Source organism: Maylandia zebra, linkage group LG14, assembly GCF_041146795.1.
Source record: "Maylandia zebra isolate NMK-2024a linkage group LG14, Mzebra_GT3a, whole genome shotgun sequence".
NCBI classification, from domain to species: Eukaryota; Metazoa; Chordata; class Actinopteri; order Cichliformes; family Cichlidae; genus Maylandia; species Maylandia zebra.
This window is the reverse complement of record NC_135180.1, coordinates 14,897,920-14,917,924: the sequence shown is the minus strand read 5'-3', so window position 1 is coordinate 14,917,924 and position 20,005 is coordinate 14,897,920. Positions and strand designations below refer to the sequence as shown.

The 20,005-nt window shown below is 41.5% G+C and overlaps 1 protein-coding gene across 2 annotated transcripts in view; it reads left to right on the top strand.

Moving 5' to 3' along the window:
* lekr1 (Leucine-, glutamate- and lysine-rich protein 1) overlaps nucleotides 1-20,005 on the top strand; it is a 115,822-nt gene that overhangs the window by 77,917 nt on the left and 17,900 nt on the right. For both annotated transcript variants that reach the window (XM_076892277.1, XM_004561360.4), the window contains 4 exons: nucleotides 5,464-5,541; nucleotides 8,310-8,513; nucleotides 15,054-15,129; nucleotides 19,076-19,240. In XM_076892277.1, the coding sequence (XP_076748392.1) occupies nucleotides 5,464-5,541; nucleotides 8,310-8,513; nucleotides 15,054-15,129; nucleotides 19,076-19,240 (523 nt within the window). The remainder of the gene's footprint in view (nucleotides 1-5,463; nucleotides 5,542-8,309; nucleotides 8,514-15,053; nucleotides 15,130-19,075; nucleotides 19,241-20,005) is intronic.

Here is a 20,005-nt window from a genome sequence, read left to right as displayed (position 1 = left end):
CAAAGAACTTATTATTGAGATGACAAATCTCATAGCACAGAACAAAAGTCTACAGGAAAAGTGCCTGAAAAAGAAGAAGCACTTCAGGTTTTCCAGAAGAAGGACTGCTTCTTCACTTCAGCCTGGACAAGAGAAACCTCATCTTCCTCCAACAGGAGCAAACTTTACAATAAATGATGCAAATAAATTCACCGTGCTTCAGGATTTATTCAATGCTAATCGGGTTTAGAAACATTACTGATGGTACTGAATGTAATATATGCAGAATGATTGAGATTGTGGAATTAATTCATAATTATTCTGTAGCGTGTGGGTCTGTGAAACACGTATCATGTGCATAAGAAAACCCCAAACACACAAAAAGGAAGGATCATCTTCAGAAAGCCTGGAGAACTATTGCTCATTGCGGTTCAAGACTTTTGCACTGCACTGTACACAGCAGTGTGAATATAATTCAAGGTTAACATTCACTGATGTCACTGGTGCGTATTTAGAATTAAAAACATGCTTAGATACTGGTCCCCAGTTACAAGTCTGTTTGCAATCAATCGCAAAGAATATTATATTTCTTCAGGGAAACTGAAGAAAGCAAACAGTTTACTGTGGTGCACAAATAATAGTTTTCCTGTGTTTCTTTCCATGTCCGTGTCCTCTTCTCTTCGACTGCTTTTGCATGAAACGGATCGTTCTCATTCTGTACTTTTGTGTTTTATTTTTAAGCTAATTCCATCTGACCCGCTGCCCTCTTTCTTGCCATAAAAACTGCTCACGCCTCTGCATGCTTGCATGTGCCCAACCTTAATTTGACTTTGTGGCCACGCATGTGGAACGTGCACATCCATCTAACACAGGGATGAATGCAGAGACAGAGATGACGGAGGCGAGGTTTGCAATCTGACGCGACCTGACATATGGAGATAGAATGCTACAGGGAGAATCAGCCTTAAGGACATGTTGCATGATGATTAGGTGAGAAGGATCAGGCAAATATGTTCAAGTCTAAGACTTTATTGCATGATAAAGGGTGTGTGTGGAGATGATGACAGAGAAACAGGGGCTGACATGTAGGTATCTGAGCAGTTCCTCACTGTTGTCAATTACAATGGTAGCTGTAGGCCAGTTTGGCACGTCAACTGTCTGAACATGTTTTGTAAATTTGCTTGAATATTTATCAAAACTGGGTATATTTATTTTTGTATCTTGGTATCATATTTCTTGCTTTAATCTTTTTTTTTTTAACCTGGAAATCAAATGAAGTGCTTCTCGAATAAAAGTACAAAGTGCCTTAAGTGTAATATTGAGTAAACGTTACGTCAGTTAATTCAGGAATAATTGTGTTAGTCTTGATAAAAATTCATCTTGCTTTGCTTAAAAAAGTGCCAGTGTTAAAAAACAAAACCAAACAAGTTATATTCATTCATAAATAATGTTATTATTACTAATGCTGCCGATTTTGTTATTAAGTAAGTATTATAAGAAAGTGCAATAGAGAATATTTTTCAGTTTTATTAATTTAAATCCCAATGCATAAATATAACAGCTGATTTTAACTGCTGTGTGGTTTGCATGTTCTAAACAAGTTGTTAAACACTGCATGGGTGTGCCACAGATTTGTGCTCTACTTGAACGAATGTCGCTGGTTAGAAATAACAATGAGCACAAGGGAGTGATTAATCTGTTTCGTGTGTGGCAGACAGTCAGCCGAGGTCAAGACTGAGGTCCAGATGGGACGTCTGAGTCGACCCTCCTTTCACTGTCCGCTTGACGCTGACTAAAATGCCCACAGACGCTGTTTTGTGGGAGTTTATGGGCGTCTCTGTGCATCCTGAATCCTTTTAGTCTCAACTTGTATCTTCACATCTCCAGAGCATGTTGGACCCTCGATTCACTCTTGATATTTAAGAGCAAAAAAATAATAATCTGTGTGTAAAAGCCATCGCCATGACAACTCCCCAACCTTTGACGCACACCTCAATCAGACATCCACACCTGTTTTGCTTCTGTGGCACTATCTGGTTGCTTTGGAAACACACATATCTGAGGACAGTCCACAGCTGTGGAATGTTTTTTTGATCTTGCTGTGCATTCTGACCAGCCAAGGGCAGCTTGTTCTCTCATTTGCAAACAAAGTGACTTACAGACTTTTAGGATACTTTTATCACCTTCCTTTCATCCAAAAATAACGCTAATTTATAATACACTGTGCATGCAAACTGTGCTCCTTGTGTGGATTAACTTTTATTAATCTGATTTATGACTCACGCTACTGGCTATGTATCATCTGTCAGCATTTGTCAGTGCATCACAGAGAGCTTCACAAACCTCCGCCTATATCTCAGGATGAGTCGTTTGGAAGAGGTGTTGGGAAGAGTCCTGCTGCTTTCTGATTGGCAGGAGACACCGAGCTCGTCCTTTCATCAGAGGACGAACACATGGCTCATCCAACGCAGACGCAGGCCCGGTTAAAAGGATGGATTAGTTGGAAGAGAGGGTTAGATGAAAGATGGGATAGGACGCATGGAGCACGAGAGGAAAGATGAAAGAGTGGTTGGTGAAATGAGTGAAGGTCAAGAGAGAAAGAGCAAAGGATTGATGTGATTGATGTGAAACAGCTTGTTTTCATAAGGATGATGCACGCTGGCTGCCCTGTGTATGTGTGTGCCCGCATGTGTGCATTAAAGCCAGTGTGTGTGCATTATGTCATATGTCTGTGTGGTTATTGGCAGTAGTATAGCGACTGCTCTCAGGATGCCCCGTTTCCCACGAGTTCTCTGACACAGAAACAGATTTTTTTCTGTCTTTTTTTTCCACCCTCACCACACTCTGCTGTTTATCACATGCTAGATAAAAATCAGCCACAGCCCTTTGAGAAAGAAGACTTTTTTTTCTTTCCTCTTCCCTTTTCAAATTCAAAAGAAATCTCACTCTTTTGTAAGCACACACCACAAAAATAAATGCATTTCCCTAATGTTGCAAGTGTCTGCTTTCCTGTGACCGGTTGCCAAGAACAACACCACTCTGAGTCAGCATTTCAGTTTTGGTGTTGCGATTCACCACATCCTCCACTGACTGCCACCTGTCCTGCTTCAGGCCCGATCGGCAGCAAACCGTGCGAATATTTTCCTGGTCTGCTTCACTTTTACGAGGCATTCCTGAACTGTGTGACACATCTAATTACGCAGGGGAACGAAATGTGGCCACGAAGGACGGGCGAAGATTAATGTGATTCCATCAGTCATCCAGCTGAAGCCTGCAAATATGTGACGGCTCTGATCTGAATGCTACGTGCTGTCAGGCTGTGATTGCGCATGCCACATCTGCTGTGGTTACTTTGATTAAATCTTGCACAACCAGGAAGCTTTTTCACCTCGTTTCAAGTTCGTGCAGGGTTTACCGATAGTGACATAACTCGGTCCACTCAGTGGGAAAAACTATTAAGGGATTTTGTTGTTTTTATTCTGAACCCATCTCCCCTCCCCTGGAGGAACTTTCCTGGAATCCTCATGTTGTGATCGTAACCTGCTTCTGACACATCTACTGATAATATGTGATAATAGATTCTTCTGACTCTCACTTTGTTTCCATGTGCAAACTGTGTGCACCACATGCCTGTAGCCACAAATGTGCCCAAAGTCCTCCAGCGCTCTCACGGAGCACTGTGGACTTGACTGCACTTTGAAGCCTGCAAAGTCACAAAGAAAACACCACCGACCACCATTTTACTCTCTCTCTCTCTCTCAGTCATCCTTCTCTCCCTCAAAGGCCCTTTTCACCTCAGAGGAAAAAGAGTCAGGAACAGGAGACCGGGAGATAAAGAATAGAAAGAACGGAAACAGCAGTTGAGAGTAAGATATTGTGAGATAGATATCATGTCATCTCTGACCTTGAAAACACAAAGGGAGGGAGAGTGAGAGGGTCAAGGCATAGTAGTTTGTAAAGTATGAATTGTATTATGCTGTAGCTGAATAGAAAGAATGCAGGAGGTCTGTTCCAAATCATCGGTAGATGCCCGGGAAGAAAAGAAGGTTAAGAAAAAAAAAGAGCAAGCGAGAGAGAGAATGGAATGGAGATGTGTGAGTGTGATAGAAGGTACAAAGAGCGGGAGGCTGATAACTGGAGCCAGACAGCTGCGAGTGTTACTCTCATTATGTGTCTGTATTTGTGCTTCTGTCTGTGACTAACATTCGCATACTTTCACTGGCTGCTATCACATTCACACCTTACGTGTCACCCTGAACTCATCTCTCCGCCATGGATTTAATGTGGTTGTCTGGCATTAGCTGCCGTTACTGTGTTGCCTTTGCTTTTCTTTTCTTTTTTTTTTATATAGTTTTAGACGTACATCTCAGGGGGAAAGCTGCCATTTTTGCAGGGTCAGAGCTGTTAGTCCCCAAGCATTGGCTTGACAAATAATCAGAAAGGTCAGGCTAAAGCCACACTTTTAAAACTTTGCTGAAATTACAGTTGGTTTAGGCCTGCACATTCTCATTCAGGTGTCTGTGCGAAGCATTTAGACATATTTCATGTTGCTTTTAGAGCTTGAACTGTTACTAAAAAGCAATCAAATCACTCATGAAATGCAGATTACAGAACTTATAGAGTGAGGAGCTGCTCCGGCTGTGAATCCACTTTTGTTGAAATGTACAAATAATTCCAAAGTGTTTGTCAGGGGAAAAAAACAAAATCTGTCTCACTGGAAGTGAAAACAGGCCGCCTCCCTCTGAGCTCAGACATGCAGGCCTTCTCAGTCTATATCCTCGTTGCGTGTGTTTGCAAGGTCACAGGGCTAGACGGCCGAAAACATACTGGCACGCACGCATACACCCAAACACATTAACTGATCATGCCGCCAGAGAGGGGATTAGACTGAGAAGCCGGCAGGGTTAGGGGGGTTAGGGTAAAGTATGTGTGTGTCTGTGTATGTGTATGCATGGAAGGTAGGAGTATCACACACTGTCATGGCACGCACTATTAGAATTAAAGCCAATTTACTTTCTCGAGAAGAGGCAGCAGCTGCCCATAGAACAAGAGGTGATCTAAAAAACACCATCTAAAATTTTTTTTTACATTAAAATCACAACATAGCAACTCAATTTAGTTGCAAACTGACAGACAGCAGCACTTTTTTGAGCTCGAAGAGTTACAATATGCTTGAACTTTTGCTGATCCCAGAGGGAGGATTCATTGTTAAGCTTGGCTTCTTCCACATGGAGATTCAAGTCAAGGAGTGCGCAGAATAGCAGCTGTATTGATTTGGCATCTTGCTCAAGTACTCTACAGTGACACTCGAGATTGTAAAAAAACATACCCAGGGAATATGGATTTCCTTCTGGCTGAATGTGAACTGTGGGTATGGGAGTTAATGCTTGCTATATTAGATCTATGCTCATAAATTGGTCATAAATGTATTTACTCAACAAATGGTGGAAATGATCACCTGTGCCATGTGCTTTTCGTCTCCAGAGAGCAGAAGAGACGGAGTGAGGAGCAGCTGTCCCAGCTAGAAGACTCTGAAAAGAAACACAGAGGAAAGCTCCTCAGGTTTGCTCCTCTTTCTGTTTCTCCACGCTCCAACTTTCCCACAACCACAACTCTCATCCCACTCATTCTTCTCCAATTATTCTCTTCCTGTGCTCCATCTCCTTCCTCCCAAAGAGAGGTGGCTGTATAACTGTTGGCCCTTGGATCATTTGTGGAGATCTTAGGCTCCATAAAGTGCCGGCGACACAGCCAAAGCTCGTGTGAGGCTGGCACGACAGATGGAAGCACTTCTTAGTTGCCGGGGAATCACGTTTCACACACACACACACGCGCATCCGTAGACATACTGTACTGTAGCTATGCCGAGGTAAAGCAGTAGTCCGTCACACTAACACACATGTGTGTCACACTCACACAACCCACATGTGTATACCCACAAGGCCTCTCATCTTTCCATGCAGGCGATAAATGTAGGGTGTGTATTTTTTCACATGGTATTTGCTGGTATTCCCGTTCTAAGATGCTGGCAGCCTGATGCGTTCAATTACACCGTCGATTTATTTCCCCTCCCACACTGAAGCCTCTGATCTAACCCTCTGGCTCCTATACGGCTCAACATAAAGCGGTGCTCCGCTAGGGGAGGTGGAAGCTATTTTAGAAGGATGAGAGATTGAAGAAACATCCCCCCATACCTGAAAATGTAACAGGAGACAGCAATTTACTAAACTGCCCCAAAAATGGAGACCATAGGTAAAAGACAATGTTTATCTGGTCAAAACACTTTGGCTTCTGCAGGGAAACCAATGAGTGCCTGCTTTCTAACGCTGCAGGTACTGATTTCGAAATTGAACTTCAATCTGTGAATCTGTCCAGTTACGCTTGCTTCACGTAGTTTGAAATAGGTTTATTTGAATGTCCCTGCAATTTCCTTTAATATGTTCCTTTAAAGCAGATAAAAGCGAGAACAGACAAGAGAATCCATATCTTTCTGTGTTTGACACCACTTTAGAGCTCTGTTTTTCTTTGTCAGCCCATCTCATTCTCTGTTTTCTCAAAAACACTTGATCCTGCTTGTCTGCCTCCTAATAAAGCATCGAGATCTGTGACCAACGTAGATAGTGCACCTGCCCGTTCATTATTTTTCTCCTGTGTTTTTTCATGAATGAACAGTCAAGTAAATTTGGTACTCTGGACCAGAGATGGATACGGTAATCTGATTACTTTTTTCAAGTAACCAGTAAAGCAATGGATTACTATTGCAAAAAAGTAATTGGATTACTGTTACTCTCCCGTAAGCAAGCTGTGTTACTGCGTTGCTAAACCGTGATTTTGTTTGTGAGAGTGTCTCATGACAATGACGTACGAGCGTGCGACGTCCGTGACAACAACAGACGTGTGTAGAACAACAATGGATAATCTGGAGTGTGGGGGAGAGTACGACCATGCAGTGCTTAAAGCTTGAAAGTACTGACATTACTTTGAGTTTGATTCTGTGAAAGGTGACAAAAACATTAGTGTCTGCTTTTTAACTGTCTGCGGGAAGCAAAAGATTTAACTTCAAATCTGAGCGAGCACCGAGCACGCTGCTACGGGAATGTGAAATTCACAGAGAGACACCCGGATCTCCCCACTGACATGACCGCTCCTGCTTAACAGGTGAAGATGGATTTAACAGTGACAGGACTTAGTGCTGTTGAATCTTTGATTTTATTTATTTTTTCTGTGTTTTACTTGCATCTATTTGAAAGAGCGAGTGTAAACACAAAAAAGTATTTTATTTTATATGCTGGAGAATGCAGAAAATAGGTTTAAATGGTAAACAAATTTCCCCCAGTCAGAGAATGTTGCATATAATTGAATTTTTGCTTGATGCAATGTGCATAAAGTTAAAAGATTAAAACTAATAAAGGAGGAAACATCATTTTCTAATTGGTGCATGGAAACGTTCTTACCCTGCACAAAGGACAAGGAAGACGTGATCTGTCAGCCCGAATAGAAACTCCTCATATGAAATTGAAAAAAAAAAACCTGACTCTCCAGCACCCATAGCACAGTGCCAAGAAATTAGACTCGGAGTGATGACATCTGGCAATGATTGAAGTCCTTTTTAATGGAAGATAATAACATTTAAGATATGATAAGAGGTAATGGAATATGTACGTTTGCAGTTATGTGGGCGTTGCACCAGTCTCTTGAGTTGAAGACAGAGCTGAGTGTGAAGCTCATCGATCTACGTCCCCACCTGCACCCATGGTCACGAGCCAAAAGAATGGGATCGTGGATACAAGTGGCGCAAATGAGCTTCCTCCATAGCGTGGCTATGCTTTCCCTCAGCTGTAGTATTTATTTCCTTTACATGCCTGCTTTTGTAGTCATGAACACAGTGTTTTAGACAGCTGTATATACTGTCCAAAAGGCAATAATAATAATCAGATTGATTATTGTTGTTATTAGTAGCAGTAGTAGTAGTAGGCTTAGACTTGTGTTTAAATTCCAGCCGCTGGTATTTGTTCGTACGCACAAAAAGGTAACTTATAAATTTGTTCCTAAAGTACGAACAAATTCATAGCCAAAAATATTGATAAATCGTAGATTTGTGTATACACACTGTTAGTAAATGAGGCCCAATGAACTTTAAAAGTCCCAGTTTTTTTTCACCTGCTGGATTCCTGACTTTTGGAAGTCTGATAAGGTTGGAGAATGAACGGCTTCTCTCTTATCTAACAGACTGTCCTTGGTGCTTACACAGACCGGTTGACCTGTCAGTACAGAGTTGAAAAGCAAACCTTGCCATGTGTGCACGCTCATCTTATGTGTCTTTTTCATAGGTTACAAGTGGAGCTGGAGGAGAAACATGAGAGGTGGTTGTCATGCCAACAGAGATGTGATGCAATGCAGAAGCAGCTGTTGTCTTGCAGTCAGAGAGAGGAGCAGATGAACCGGAAGTACTTTGCAGCTGCAGAGGAAGTGACACAACTAAGGAGAGCTCTGGAGAATACAGAGCAGGAAACAAGAGAGCTGAAGAAAGAAAGGTGATGACTGTGACTTCTGTTCTATTCTGTTCTATTCTGTAGTTCATCATTTTGCAGCATAGGTGCTAACTTTGATCTATAAAAGTGCTGCCAGTGAAACAAACAGCAGTAATTTAATCTTATCAGAGTTTGTAACAGAGACACATGTGGAGAAAAAGCAACCAATTTTAGGAGTTACAGATACACAAAAAATTAAGACAATTGTGGGACAGGGGCGTGGGAAGGAGACATGGGGCCCCATAGCTCGGATGGTATACTGTCGCATTTTTCATCTTCACACCTGTAAAGTTTCATGACTCACACAGACACAGATTCACCCTCTCTGTGGCTGCTGGTGAAATGTCGTGAAACAAAAGCCCTTTATTTTTTTCTTGCTGCAGACAACTTAACCACCTCCACCGACCTCCAGCGACCCATGAAAGGACTCGCAGTTCTCTGGTCTTTCTCACCCTTTTCACATTACAGACTTTTGCTACACATCTGCAGCATCTGTCTTATCACCACTCCTTCTGTGCTTCCACTTAGAGCGCTACCTGGGTCCAGCTTTATCCCCTGTTGACGCACACCCACAGGCACACATTCCTCTCTACAGTATGTGCTGCACATTATCCCCTTCCAGCACTTTTATTGCCTGATTTGAGCAGAAACACTCGTCGTAGTTCTGTGCTCAGCGTCCTCTTTAGAGCAAGTATCATTCACCCAAACACACGTGTATCCATCTATCCAACTCATTTATTTTATCTAACATTCACATGGATGCCTTGAAAGTAACTTGAGGTTCACTCTGGCCCAAGGAGAGATTGACCATCTGATTGGTAGATAGCCTGCTGTACCACATGAGCCACAGGCTGTGCTTGCTAGTTTACTAGTTTACTATGTAATAATCCTTGGTCTGCTTGTAAGGATTCAAATCATCTTTAATATATATCACTTTTCTATTCTTACTGACCGCTCAGAGCAGCCTACACTACATGTAGTAGTACAGTAGAGGAACTATAGGTACTTTATTTATGCTTTATGGTATATGCAAAGCCATTTAGTGAGCATATGTGAAAAAGGACTAAAAAACAAGATTGAAAGTAAAAGTGGCAGCTGTGTAATAAAGACAGCCAAATTACTGCTACTACTCAGTCGCAGCAGCAAGGATAATTCACCCCATCATCTCTACGTTAACTCGGAACGGCAGCTCTTTAAATAGCTGCCGATGAAAAGCAGTTGTGAAGTGACAGTGAAAGGGCAATCTTAACAGCAAAATTTTCCCCAGGCCAGAGTAAGATTGAGGGAGTGGTGAAATTGCAGGGATGGACAAGAAGGTCAGTACAGAGGGACGGTGAAGAGAGCAGAAGGAGGCAGGAAAAAGGAGAACAAATTATGGAGAAAGTGAGGATAGAAAGTAGGAAAGGAGAGTGAAAGAGAGAGGGAGGTAGAAGGCTAGGAGTGTTTCAGGGAGGAGGGATGGAGACTGTGACTGTGGTTTCGGTGGTTACTTCACACACTGTCTGGCTTTCGCATGCACACAGCATGGGTCACAGGGGCCGCACACAATCTACACACTCACTCATACACTCACACACACACGAAACTTGACAGCGTGCCTTTGATTCAGTCTAACTGACACAAAGTTTAAAACAGAGAGACGGAGCGGAGAGGAAAAGTGGAGGGAGAAGGAGGAAAGAAAAAGTGGCAGAAAGCGGGTTCAGAGTGAAAGATTTAAAAGTCAAGAGAGGTCAGGAGTATCCGTGTGCTTCCTCATCCAAAAATGGGTGAGGGCTTGTTTCCAGTGGTTTCAAGCTGCAGAGTTTTCGTGACAAATATGAACTCGAGAGCAAACTCGTTCTAGCCCCACAGAGAAGCAGTTTTAATGCCTCTGGCTTTTCTTATATAGGCTAATAAAAGAATAGAGGAGATTTATTTCAACCACACATCTAAGATATCGCCTTCATCTGTGTTTACCCTTCTCTCTCGCTGTCGTTTTTTTTTAAGCTCGTCTCTTGGTGTACTCTTGATCTTCTCACTGTTTTCTTGGGTGGAAAGTATTATATCATCCTTGTCTGGTTCTTGACTTTTATTATGGCTCTCCCTCCTTTTTTTTTATTAACAGTTCATAAATTGCTATTGCTGTAAAATTTATGTCAATTTTTTCTTTACAAGGCAGCCCATTTGTGCTTTGAAAGCTCGAAAGCTTTGAAAGTGTGTGTGAGTGTGGGAAGATTCTCGCCTTTGAAATCTTCATCATCTTTCCAGGTGGAGAGTGGTGTCCCTGAGGATGTATTATGTCAGCAGAGATTTGTGTTAGCTGTTGATCCGCTTTGTTTATTCACAAACACGCAAAAAAAAGGGGAAAAAAAGTGGAAATTGCCTTTGTGATGTGCGGACAGTTTAATTTCTTTGTCTGTGTGTGTGCACACAGATTTTATCAGCAGAAGTAGGCAAATAGAGTGTGCCTTTTGATGAGGCAGCACCCGCTGCACACAGCCACTCACACACACACACACACACACACGCACACACACACACACACACACACACTCTGCACAAAAACACATTTGCCTGTCCTTAAAAGCAGCCTGGCGTGTGAGTGAACGAGAGAGTGTTCCCGGATTTTCCCATCATTCCTCCCTGTAATCCCCTGAGACCTCCTTCTGAGGGCTGAACTTGCACGCTCACGCTTCCCAGGGGGTCACACATGCCAACACACACACACACACGCACTCACTGCAAATTTAAAAGGTCTGATACACTGCATAGCTGCGGGGGTCTACTTATTTGATAATCAGAGGGGAATTATATCTGACTGTGAAACACATGCACACGCTGTTGAAAACACTCACATAAAGGCATACACAAATATTGTATGCATCAGCAGTTTCTCACATATTAAGTCTTCAGCTTCATGAAACTGTCAGATCCTAACTTGGAGGGTTCTTCGTCTTCACCAGCTGAACTGAAAAACATCTGCAGGCTCTGTGCTTTAGAAAACACACATACTCAGAACAGGCAAGAAAAAGTCCTTTTCTCAATATACTGAGTATGCAATGAAATGTACTTCTCTAAGCAGTTGAATGCAAGCAGCATGGACAAATGACACCAATCCTTGCTTCTCAGTCAGTTATCAGTCAGCGAACATTTAAACTGACACCAGGAATATGCTTTGATTAGATTAACAGTATTTAAGCTGTTTGAAATATGACTGCCTAGTCACTGCTGCCCAGAGCGCTGCAGCGACGCTGAAACGACCAACTGATGGATCATTTGCTAGAAATATAACTTAATCTGCACTTGGTTTCCTAATTTATTGGACAAACACACAGTTTTTCTCTCTGTTCAATTATGATGTGACTGAATGCTGACCTTTAGCAGTCCTTTCATTTTTCATGTGGAGGCTTAAAGATAATTGAAGTCTAGGACCAATTTTCATCACCGAATGCTGTGTTTCCTACCTTGAGATGCTCTTCTAGACTTTTACAGCAACAACCTTCAGCTGCTCTCTTAATTCAGTTTTGTACTTAATAATTGAAAAGCTGCTCTACTGAGGGGAGATCAGGTGACTGACTTGGCCATTGGCATGTCTTTGCCTTGAGAAACTCTTGGGTTGCTTTTGCAGCATGATTTGAGTCATTATTCATTCATACTGTGAAGTCCTGCCCAGTCAGTTTTGCAGCATTTGGCTGAACCTGAGCAGAGAGTACAGCCCTGTACACTTCACACTTCCTTCTGCTCTTTCTATCAGCACTCATATCATCAATAAACACTGGTGACCCGATTCAGGCTCTTTTAGATGTTTGGTAAAGTCTAATCTGACCTTTTTGTAATTGAGTGTAATCAGTGGTTTGCACCTTGTAAATTTCTCTTTCCTGTAAACTCTGACAGTGACATTCCTGCCTCCTCGTGCACCGTATTGACTTTGCTAGAAGCTGTGAAGTTGTTTTTCTTACTCATGGAAATAATTTTGTCATCATCCACTTTAGTCTTCTGGTCTTTTAGGCCTTTTGGTGATGCTGAGCTTCACAGAGAATTCATTCTTTTTAAAAAATGAACCTGATTGTTGTTTTTTCCTAAAGTTTCTGTCTGACAGGTTTATTTAGTTTTTTCAGCCTAATGATAGCCTCACTTGCACTGACATCTCTTTGGGTCTCGGTGAGATGCTCTAAAATACTGATTCAACACTTTGAATTATCTAAAGATATTTTATCTGCATCATTCGTCATGAAATACCACGGCCATGAAACTGTGTCAGATGTCCAGTTACCTTTGACCCTTTGACAGTGTATAAAAGATGACTGTAATTCCTAAACACTCAGCATTTTTGTAAACCGCACTTCAGCCACAGTCCTTATTTTTTGGTTTAATATCCACTGTGGTGGTGTACAGAGGCAAAACAGCAAAACTCTGTTTTTGTCCAACAAATAATGGACCTGACTGTAATTAGCTCTCACCATTGTTTCGACAACAAAGGCTTTCTACTGATCAAAGATTTATATGATTACATTTATGTAATTATTGACCCAAACCAAGAGGCTGTTGAGCTCTGGGTTCTTCTTAGGAATTAAAGTGCCTCAGTGGGTGTTGTATGTGGATTACAAATATCTTATTCTTAACATTTGTGACTTTACACAGTTCAGTTCAATAAGGAGAAATCATTAGAAGGAACTGAACAGGATTTATTGATTTACAGAATTCAGTTGTGCTGTTTGGCGATTACACTCCGATGGCCCATCACAGCAGAATGAAATCTCCTACACGCACCCAAGAGTCTGCATCTATTTTTATGCTTCATTGTATGTGTGTGTGTGTGTGGGGGGGTGAGTAGGCTGATGCGATTAGCCAGACCCAGTGGAGTGAATAATATTGTGTCTGGCCCGAGCAGGAGGAGATGGTATATAGCTGTTGCTCTTTATTATTATACTGTAGTTCGTCTACTCCACAATCAGATATGCACAGAGTCATCTGTGTGCGTGCTTCTACGCACACCCATCGTACAAGACTGTTCCTTGCCCGATGATGCCTCTTACATGCATGAGACACTTTGTTAATCTCTGTTACACATGCATGAGTTCTCATGCCACTTTGTGTGTGTGTGTGTGTGTGTGTGTGTGTGTGTGTGTGTGTGTGTGTGTGTGTGTGTGTGTGTGTGTGTGTGTGTGTGTGTGAATGTGCGACAGCATGCTTGATGTTATTGATATGATTTATGTTTTATGCCATTTTGACCAGTGTTTTGAATTTTCGTGCATTTTTGATCGTTCTGTGTTATTTTTGAGTTCTCTTGTATCCTATGGTTCCTAGGTTATTCTGGTCAGCATGGTTTATTAGATTTCCCCTCACGTCGCCCTCTGTGTATCTGTGAGTTCTTGTGCCTCGTTTCCCTTCCTGTTTTATTCTATGTTTCCCCAGCCCGTCATGTCTGTGCTCTCCCTTCTGCTCCTCCGTGTTCTCTCTCCCCCTCCAGCCTGCGTCTCAGTGTACTTCCTGTTTTACTTTGATAGTCTCGATAATCAGTGTAGGTCGTGTTGTGTTTGGTCCTGCCCCGTCTAGTTATGATTATTCATGTCAGCTGCGTTCCTTGTGTGCTCCCACGTCCCTCGTTATCTTTCTGTGTGTTTATGTCCGCGTCTCCCTCAGTCCTTTGTCGCGTCTCCTTGTGTGCCTCCCCGTGTGATTAGTTATGTATTTTCCCTGTTTAGATTTGTACCGTTTTGCCTTTTTTCCCAGCAATAAAGCTGCGTTTTTGAGTTCACGTCCCGCTCCTGTGAGTTTTGCATTTGGGTCCTCACCTTCCTGCACACAGCCAGTTAATGACAATTCAATATTCATATGTGTCTACAGGATCTCTGCTTTTTGTTTGGTATTAGTTTCTAAGCCTTAATGTTGCTCCGGGTTCCCTCAGTGAGCCTTTTCTACAAATTACTCTGTATAAACATTTGCAAGAAAAAAAAAAGAAGGGAAAAAAAGCTCAGCTTGTCTCACTGTGGCCTTGAATTTATGCTCCTTCACATCTTATCAGGCAGACCAGCTGCTGAAGTGACATATAATATTTGGACACAAGATCAACAAATCAATGAGGTTTACCCTTTCTAGCTGACTCCGCTTTATCTCCCACACTGTCTTTCTTTCTTAGACTTCACACAGACAATTTTTGAGCTTTTATGTCTTTAGCATGTCTGTGGTATGTGGGCTGTAGGTGGTTTATGTGTGTATTTTGTTTTTTCATTTACGCAGTGGGCAGGGGAGTCTTTGTTAAAGTCAAAAGCAGCCAGGGACTGTGAGTGCATTATTTGGTCTCAGACAGTTGGTCAAATTTTTGTCACTACAGTCTGGTTTTACAAACAGATGGCTGCTATTTCTGCTGTATCGAGTAAGGAAAGGAGTTATCTTGTCCTAGGGCTGCAGTTGAACTGATGATATGTTGTCTCCCCCACAGTGGATGCTTGTTTAATGTTGCCCTATTTACATAAAAGGGAGAAAAATTGTATCACATGTGCAGTAGATTGTTTTTATTGCAAGGCAGGATATTTTTAATGAGTGAACTGTGCGTGTTTGCAGGGATGTTATGCTAGAATCTCATGGCAGAGCCCTTAATATGATGAAGGAAGACTTCACTAAGCAGCTGGCCACAAAGGTAAGTCTTTATCAGTATGAACAATAAATCTTTAAATACTGATACACAGCAATAAAGAATATGTTACTAAGCCAGTTTGTGTAGTCATTCAGTTTTTTGGGGTTTTTTAAGCAGATTTTTATTTATTCCACCGTTTATTTTCCAAAAATGCCCCATTTGTCTCCTTTCAAATGCTTGCACTGCACAGCACCCTGAGCAGCCTGGCATCTTAAGATCATTTTGACATGGTCAAGCATTTACATGAACACGGTGCAGCTGAATTACGTGGAAGAAAGATTAATACCAGTCCTATAAAATAAACACCATCCTAGACGCATTGTCAGCAGCAGATGACTAGCGGTGTAATTTGTACAATGCATTGTTTTAATTTTGTATGCTGAAATGAGTGCATCAGTTTACCGATGTCAGACATTCAGTTCCCGAGTGCTGAAGTAAACAAACGTTTAGGAGAGCGTCCAAGCTGTTGTCACAGTTCAGAGGAGTCTAATAGGGAGAATCCTGACTCACACAATGTGGACAACATTACAAGACACCAGGACCACCAGTCTGTTTAACACCAGATAAATTGAACACACAAACACACATGCACACAAAACCAATCTGCCTTTTATTAGTCAAACAGTACACTGTCTGCCTGTCTGGCGGCAAAAGTCACTGAGGTTTTGCTGTGTGTCACAACAAAGAGGCCATTTCACCAGAAAAAAGAAGGAAATTAAGCTGCTTTCTGTCTCGCTTCTTTCTTTTTTGCTTATGCTGATTAATGTTTATATGAGAAAATACGGATGCTTTGCTCGAGAGCCATAACAAGCAAGATATTTGTGGACAAGAATTCAAAGAAGCATGTTTGACTTGACGTATGCACATCTCCATCACTACCTCAGGTCTTCTACACCCTTAAAACACATTTAACCCCAGAAATCGCATTATAGAAATCTTAGTCTTGAAGAAATCTGCTTGCAGCAATCAGAGAGAAACAGTATGACAGAACTGACTAAACAGGTTGCCATACTCTAAAGTTATATTAAAAGCGATTTATAATGCTGCTGAAGTGTTCTCTCTGTTCAGTCCATAAAGACTCCGCCCTCCCGTCAGCCATTTCTCTCGTTAGAGCCATCTGTCTGTCTGTCAGAGGCACATCTGTTAAGGAGCTGAACGGAGAGTGCACGGACAATCTGTTTTCGCTAGGCTGACTAACAGCAGAAAATTACTAGACAAAAATAGTTTTCACGTAGGCTCGGCAGGAAGAAATCAGTGTTGTTGTTATGTATTGATTAACCGATCTTACAGCAAAGGCCTGCGGTGAAACCAAAAAGCTTGTAAAGTTGCAGGTTGCCTTTGGAGAGCCTTGTTCAGTCATTACAGAGCATGTTGAAAAGGTGTTTATTCAGAAAACCACTCAAGATAGACAATTGGCAATTGACTGGCAAGCAGTTTCAAGGCAAGGTGAGGCCTGTTCCCTGATTATTTTATGAAAAATAAAGCAGGTATAATATCTATACTTGACTCAAAGTGTTACATTTTTTAATAGCTTTTCAGCTAACCCTGTCAGAGAGAGAAAAAGCTTTAGAAGGGACTAAATCAACAATCTGGTTTATTCTTAAAATGAATTAATGCACTGAGCAGCTCAGCAACATCAAGAAGGTCAGAAAGACCACAGAAGATGACTAAAGTGCATGATGACAGAATTATTTCCGTTATTAAGAAAAACAGCTGCAAACCAAATCAAGAACACACCTAAAAGAGGTAGTAGTGTCATTGCCACCGTCTGTAATCAACAGACACCCTGTGAATGAAAATACAGCGAGTTTACAGCAAGGTGCAAACCACTGGTTAGACTTAAGAGCAAGAGGGCCAGATTAGACTTTACTAGAAAACATCTGAAAGAGGCTGCACAGCTCTGGGAAACATTCTTTGTACCGATGAAACCAAGATGAGGTCAAACAGCAAAGAATGGAAAAGAAGAAAAACATCGTATCATCTGTCAAACATGATGGAGTCATGTTATGTTCCCCTGCCAGTAGAACTGGGTCACTAGTGTTTATTGATAATGCGAGTGCTAATAGGATAATTTCTGAAGTATACTCTCCACTCAGATTCAGCCAAATGCCGCAAAACTGACAGACAGTGCTTCACAGTACAAGTAATATGATGACTCAAAGCATACTGCAAAAACAACCCACGAGTTTCTCAACATAAGGAAATGGTTTCTGATCTTAACCCATCAAGCGTGGCTTTTAAGTTACTCAGCGTGGCTGCAGTACAGTCCTGACATCAGGACATCAGGACACAGTCATTGACTGGCCAAAGATTAACCTTCCAAGTATTAAAAACAATCCCTATATTTAAAACTATATTACTTTGTCTAATTAATTTTGAACCCTTGAACATGGGGGGCTGTGTATAAAAATGTCTTAAGAAATTAATAAAGTCTTAATGCAAATTCCCAAACCCCTAGAATTAAAGCTAAAAGCCTCCACTTCAATCATATATAGATTATTTGACTTTAATCTATTGTGGTGTACAAACCACCAGCTGTATCTAGGCTGTCAATTTAAAATTAATCATTTAAAATAATTACAGAATTGCTTTAGGCATTGTACTCCTAAGCCTGGACAAGTGCCGGGCACAAATATAACACTGGAACACACACAGCACAAATACACATAGATGTGAAGACATTGACACATACTTTATTTGGACTAAAATACTTACGAACACACACAAACACACACATCCATATGGGTTATTGTTCATTCTGGGCTTCCTGATTTCACATGAATTTATACCCATGAAAAGGAAGCGGCCACTCTGGTGCGCTTTTTAAATACAAACGACAGCTGTGTACATACACACACACATACACTCGCTCACAAAAGGATATACACATACAAACCATCCATGCTCTTCACACGTACATTCAGCCAGCAAAGAGGAAGTGGTGTTTTCTCATTTCATCCAACACACGCAATCTTAGTCTCTCATACAGTTCAACAAACCAAAACCATAATATGCATGCACGCACAAGGTCAAATACACACATTTTCACACGCCAATCTGCCCTTCATTTTCGTCTCTGACACCCACAGGCACTATTTTTCTTGCACTTGAAGGCAAAAATGCACAAAGACACATGCACCAGATAAACACATACAAAATCACAATGGTCCCAGTCCCGGGCGCTGGTGCACACTTTGTCTGATCGCTTTGCTGGTGGAAAGAAAACAAGGTGGCCTTGGCCAAGCCGGGCTAAAAATATGTTGCATGCAACTTTGGCCCCCGCTCTGAAAGCTGGTGTTTTATGTCCCAACAGTTCTTTTTTGGACTGCAACAGCATTGTGACAAGGCCAGTCACACTGCTATCATTGTAACACACTCTAACAAAGCGTTCCTCTCACATAGTGTGAAAGGAGTTAGGACATTGTTTCTGTTTTGAGCTTGCATCACCACTGAGCTGCAACACAGCATGGAACAATACAGCGTTTGTCAAAGTGTTTTATAAGATATTAGAAATTTAGTAGTAAAGAGGCAAATAAGAATCAAGGGAAACCACAGAGGAATTAAACACAACTTTGTGTGGGGTTTGGTGGCCAGACATCTTGATGTTGTATAAATATTTTTTACCCAGCTGTTTGATAACACCACTTTTATTATTTTCTGTGTGTCTCGAGCTTTTTCTTTCTTTTTTTTTTGCACTGACAAAGCTGACAAAGCCTTGTGTGACGTTCCTCCTTCCTGTTTATATGATGAAGAACGCCACACTTGGTCTGAATCAGAGACCAGCCTGAGGATGTTCTTTGTCTCAATGACAAAGTCTCTTTCTGTTTTAATTAGCTTTGCTGTTGTGCAAGTGCAGTGCTGTTGTCATTATTGTATGCAAGAATAAACATATGTAGGCTGGTCTTGTGTAAATGTTTTTGTGTGTGTGTGTTTGGCTTTAATTCTGTAGCTGACTGCTGCCCTAGAAGAGCAAAGATCCCAGAGTTCATTGCACCTGAGGGAGCAGATGGAGAAGCTTCGCCGGGAGATGGACCTAGAGCTGACAGTGGACAGGGAGAAGAGCCAGTTCATGCTTCTACAGTGTCAGCAAGACAGGTCCCAGCTTCAGCAGAAGGTGCATAGGTGTTAGGTGAACATGAGTGTTGTACACATCAAATTCCATTACATAAATAGGAGCAAAATGCATGCAGTTCTTAAAGCCTTTGTTCACAATATCAAGCTTTTGTGGTTGTCCTTTTCAATTTTGCCCCCCTTTATATCTCATCTTTCATTCACTGTATTATGAGAAAGAAATCTGAACAGATGGCAAGCAGACAGATTATTCTGAAATTGCAGATAAGAGGACAGAGCATGTGCTTCGCCGAGTACATCCATTCTTGTGTTCTCTTTTGTAATTTGCCATCTGTCAACTTTTTCCTTTCTCTTTTGGCCATTTTACTTCCCTGTGTGTCTGTCTTTGTTTGTTTTCTCTCTGCGACTTTGTGGCCTCTAGAAATGTAAGACCAGGATCTGCTTGCACCAGCTTTTTGTAAAACTTTCAGTTTCTGGGTAAAGTTCTTCCTGAGTTCTTTGTGAGTAGTAACTCTTTTCAAAGTAGGGAATTTAGTACTCACTATGCATCAAATTCAAGTTTTCACAGGACTTGGTAGCTTGTAGAACAAATTTTAGCAATAATAACTTGAAGTAATCTGTATGACTTCATCAGTCTCTCACGTCATTGTGGAGGAATTTTGGTCCAGTCTTCTTTTCAGTTCTTTGAGGTTTGCTGGCATTTGTTTATGCACAGCTCTCTTAAGGTCCCTCACCAGCATTTCAGTCAGGCTGAGGCCTGGACTTTGACTGGGCCATTGCAACACCTTGATTATTTTCTTTTTCAGTC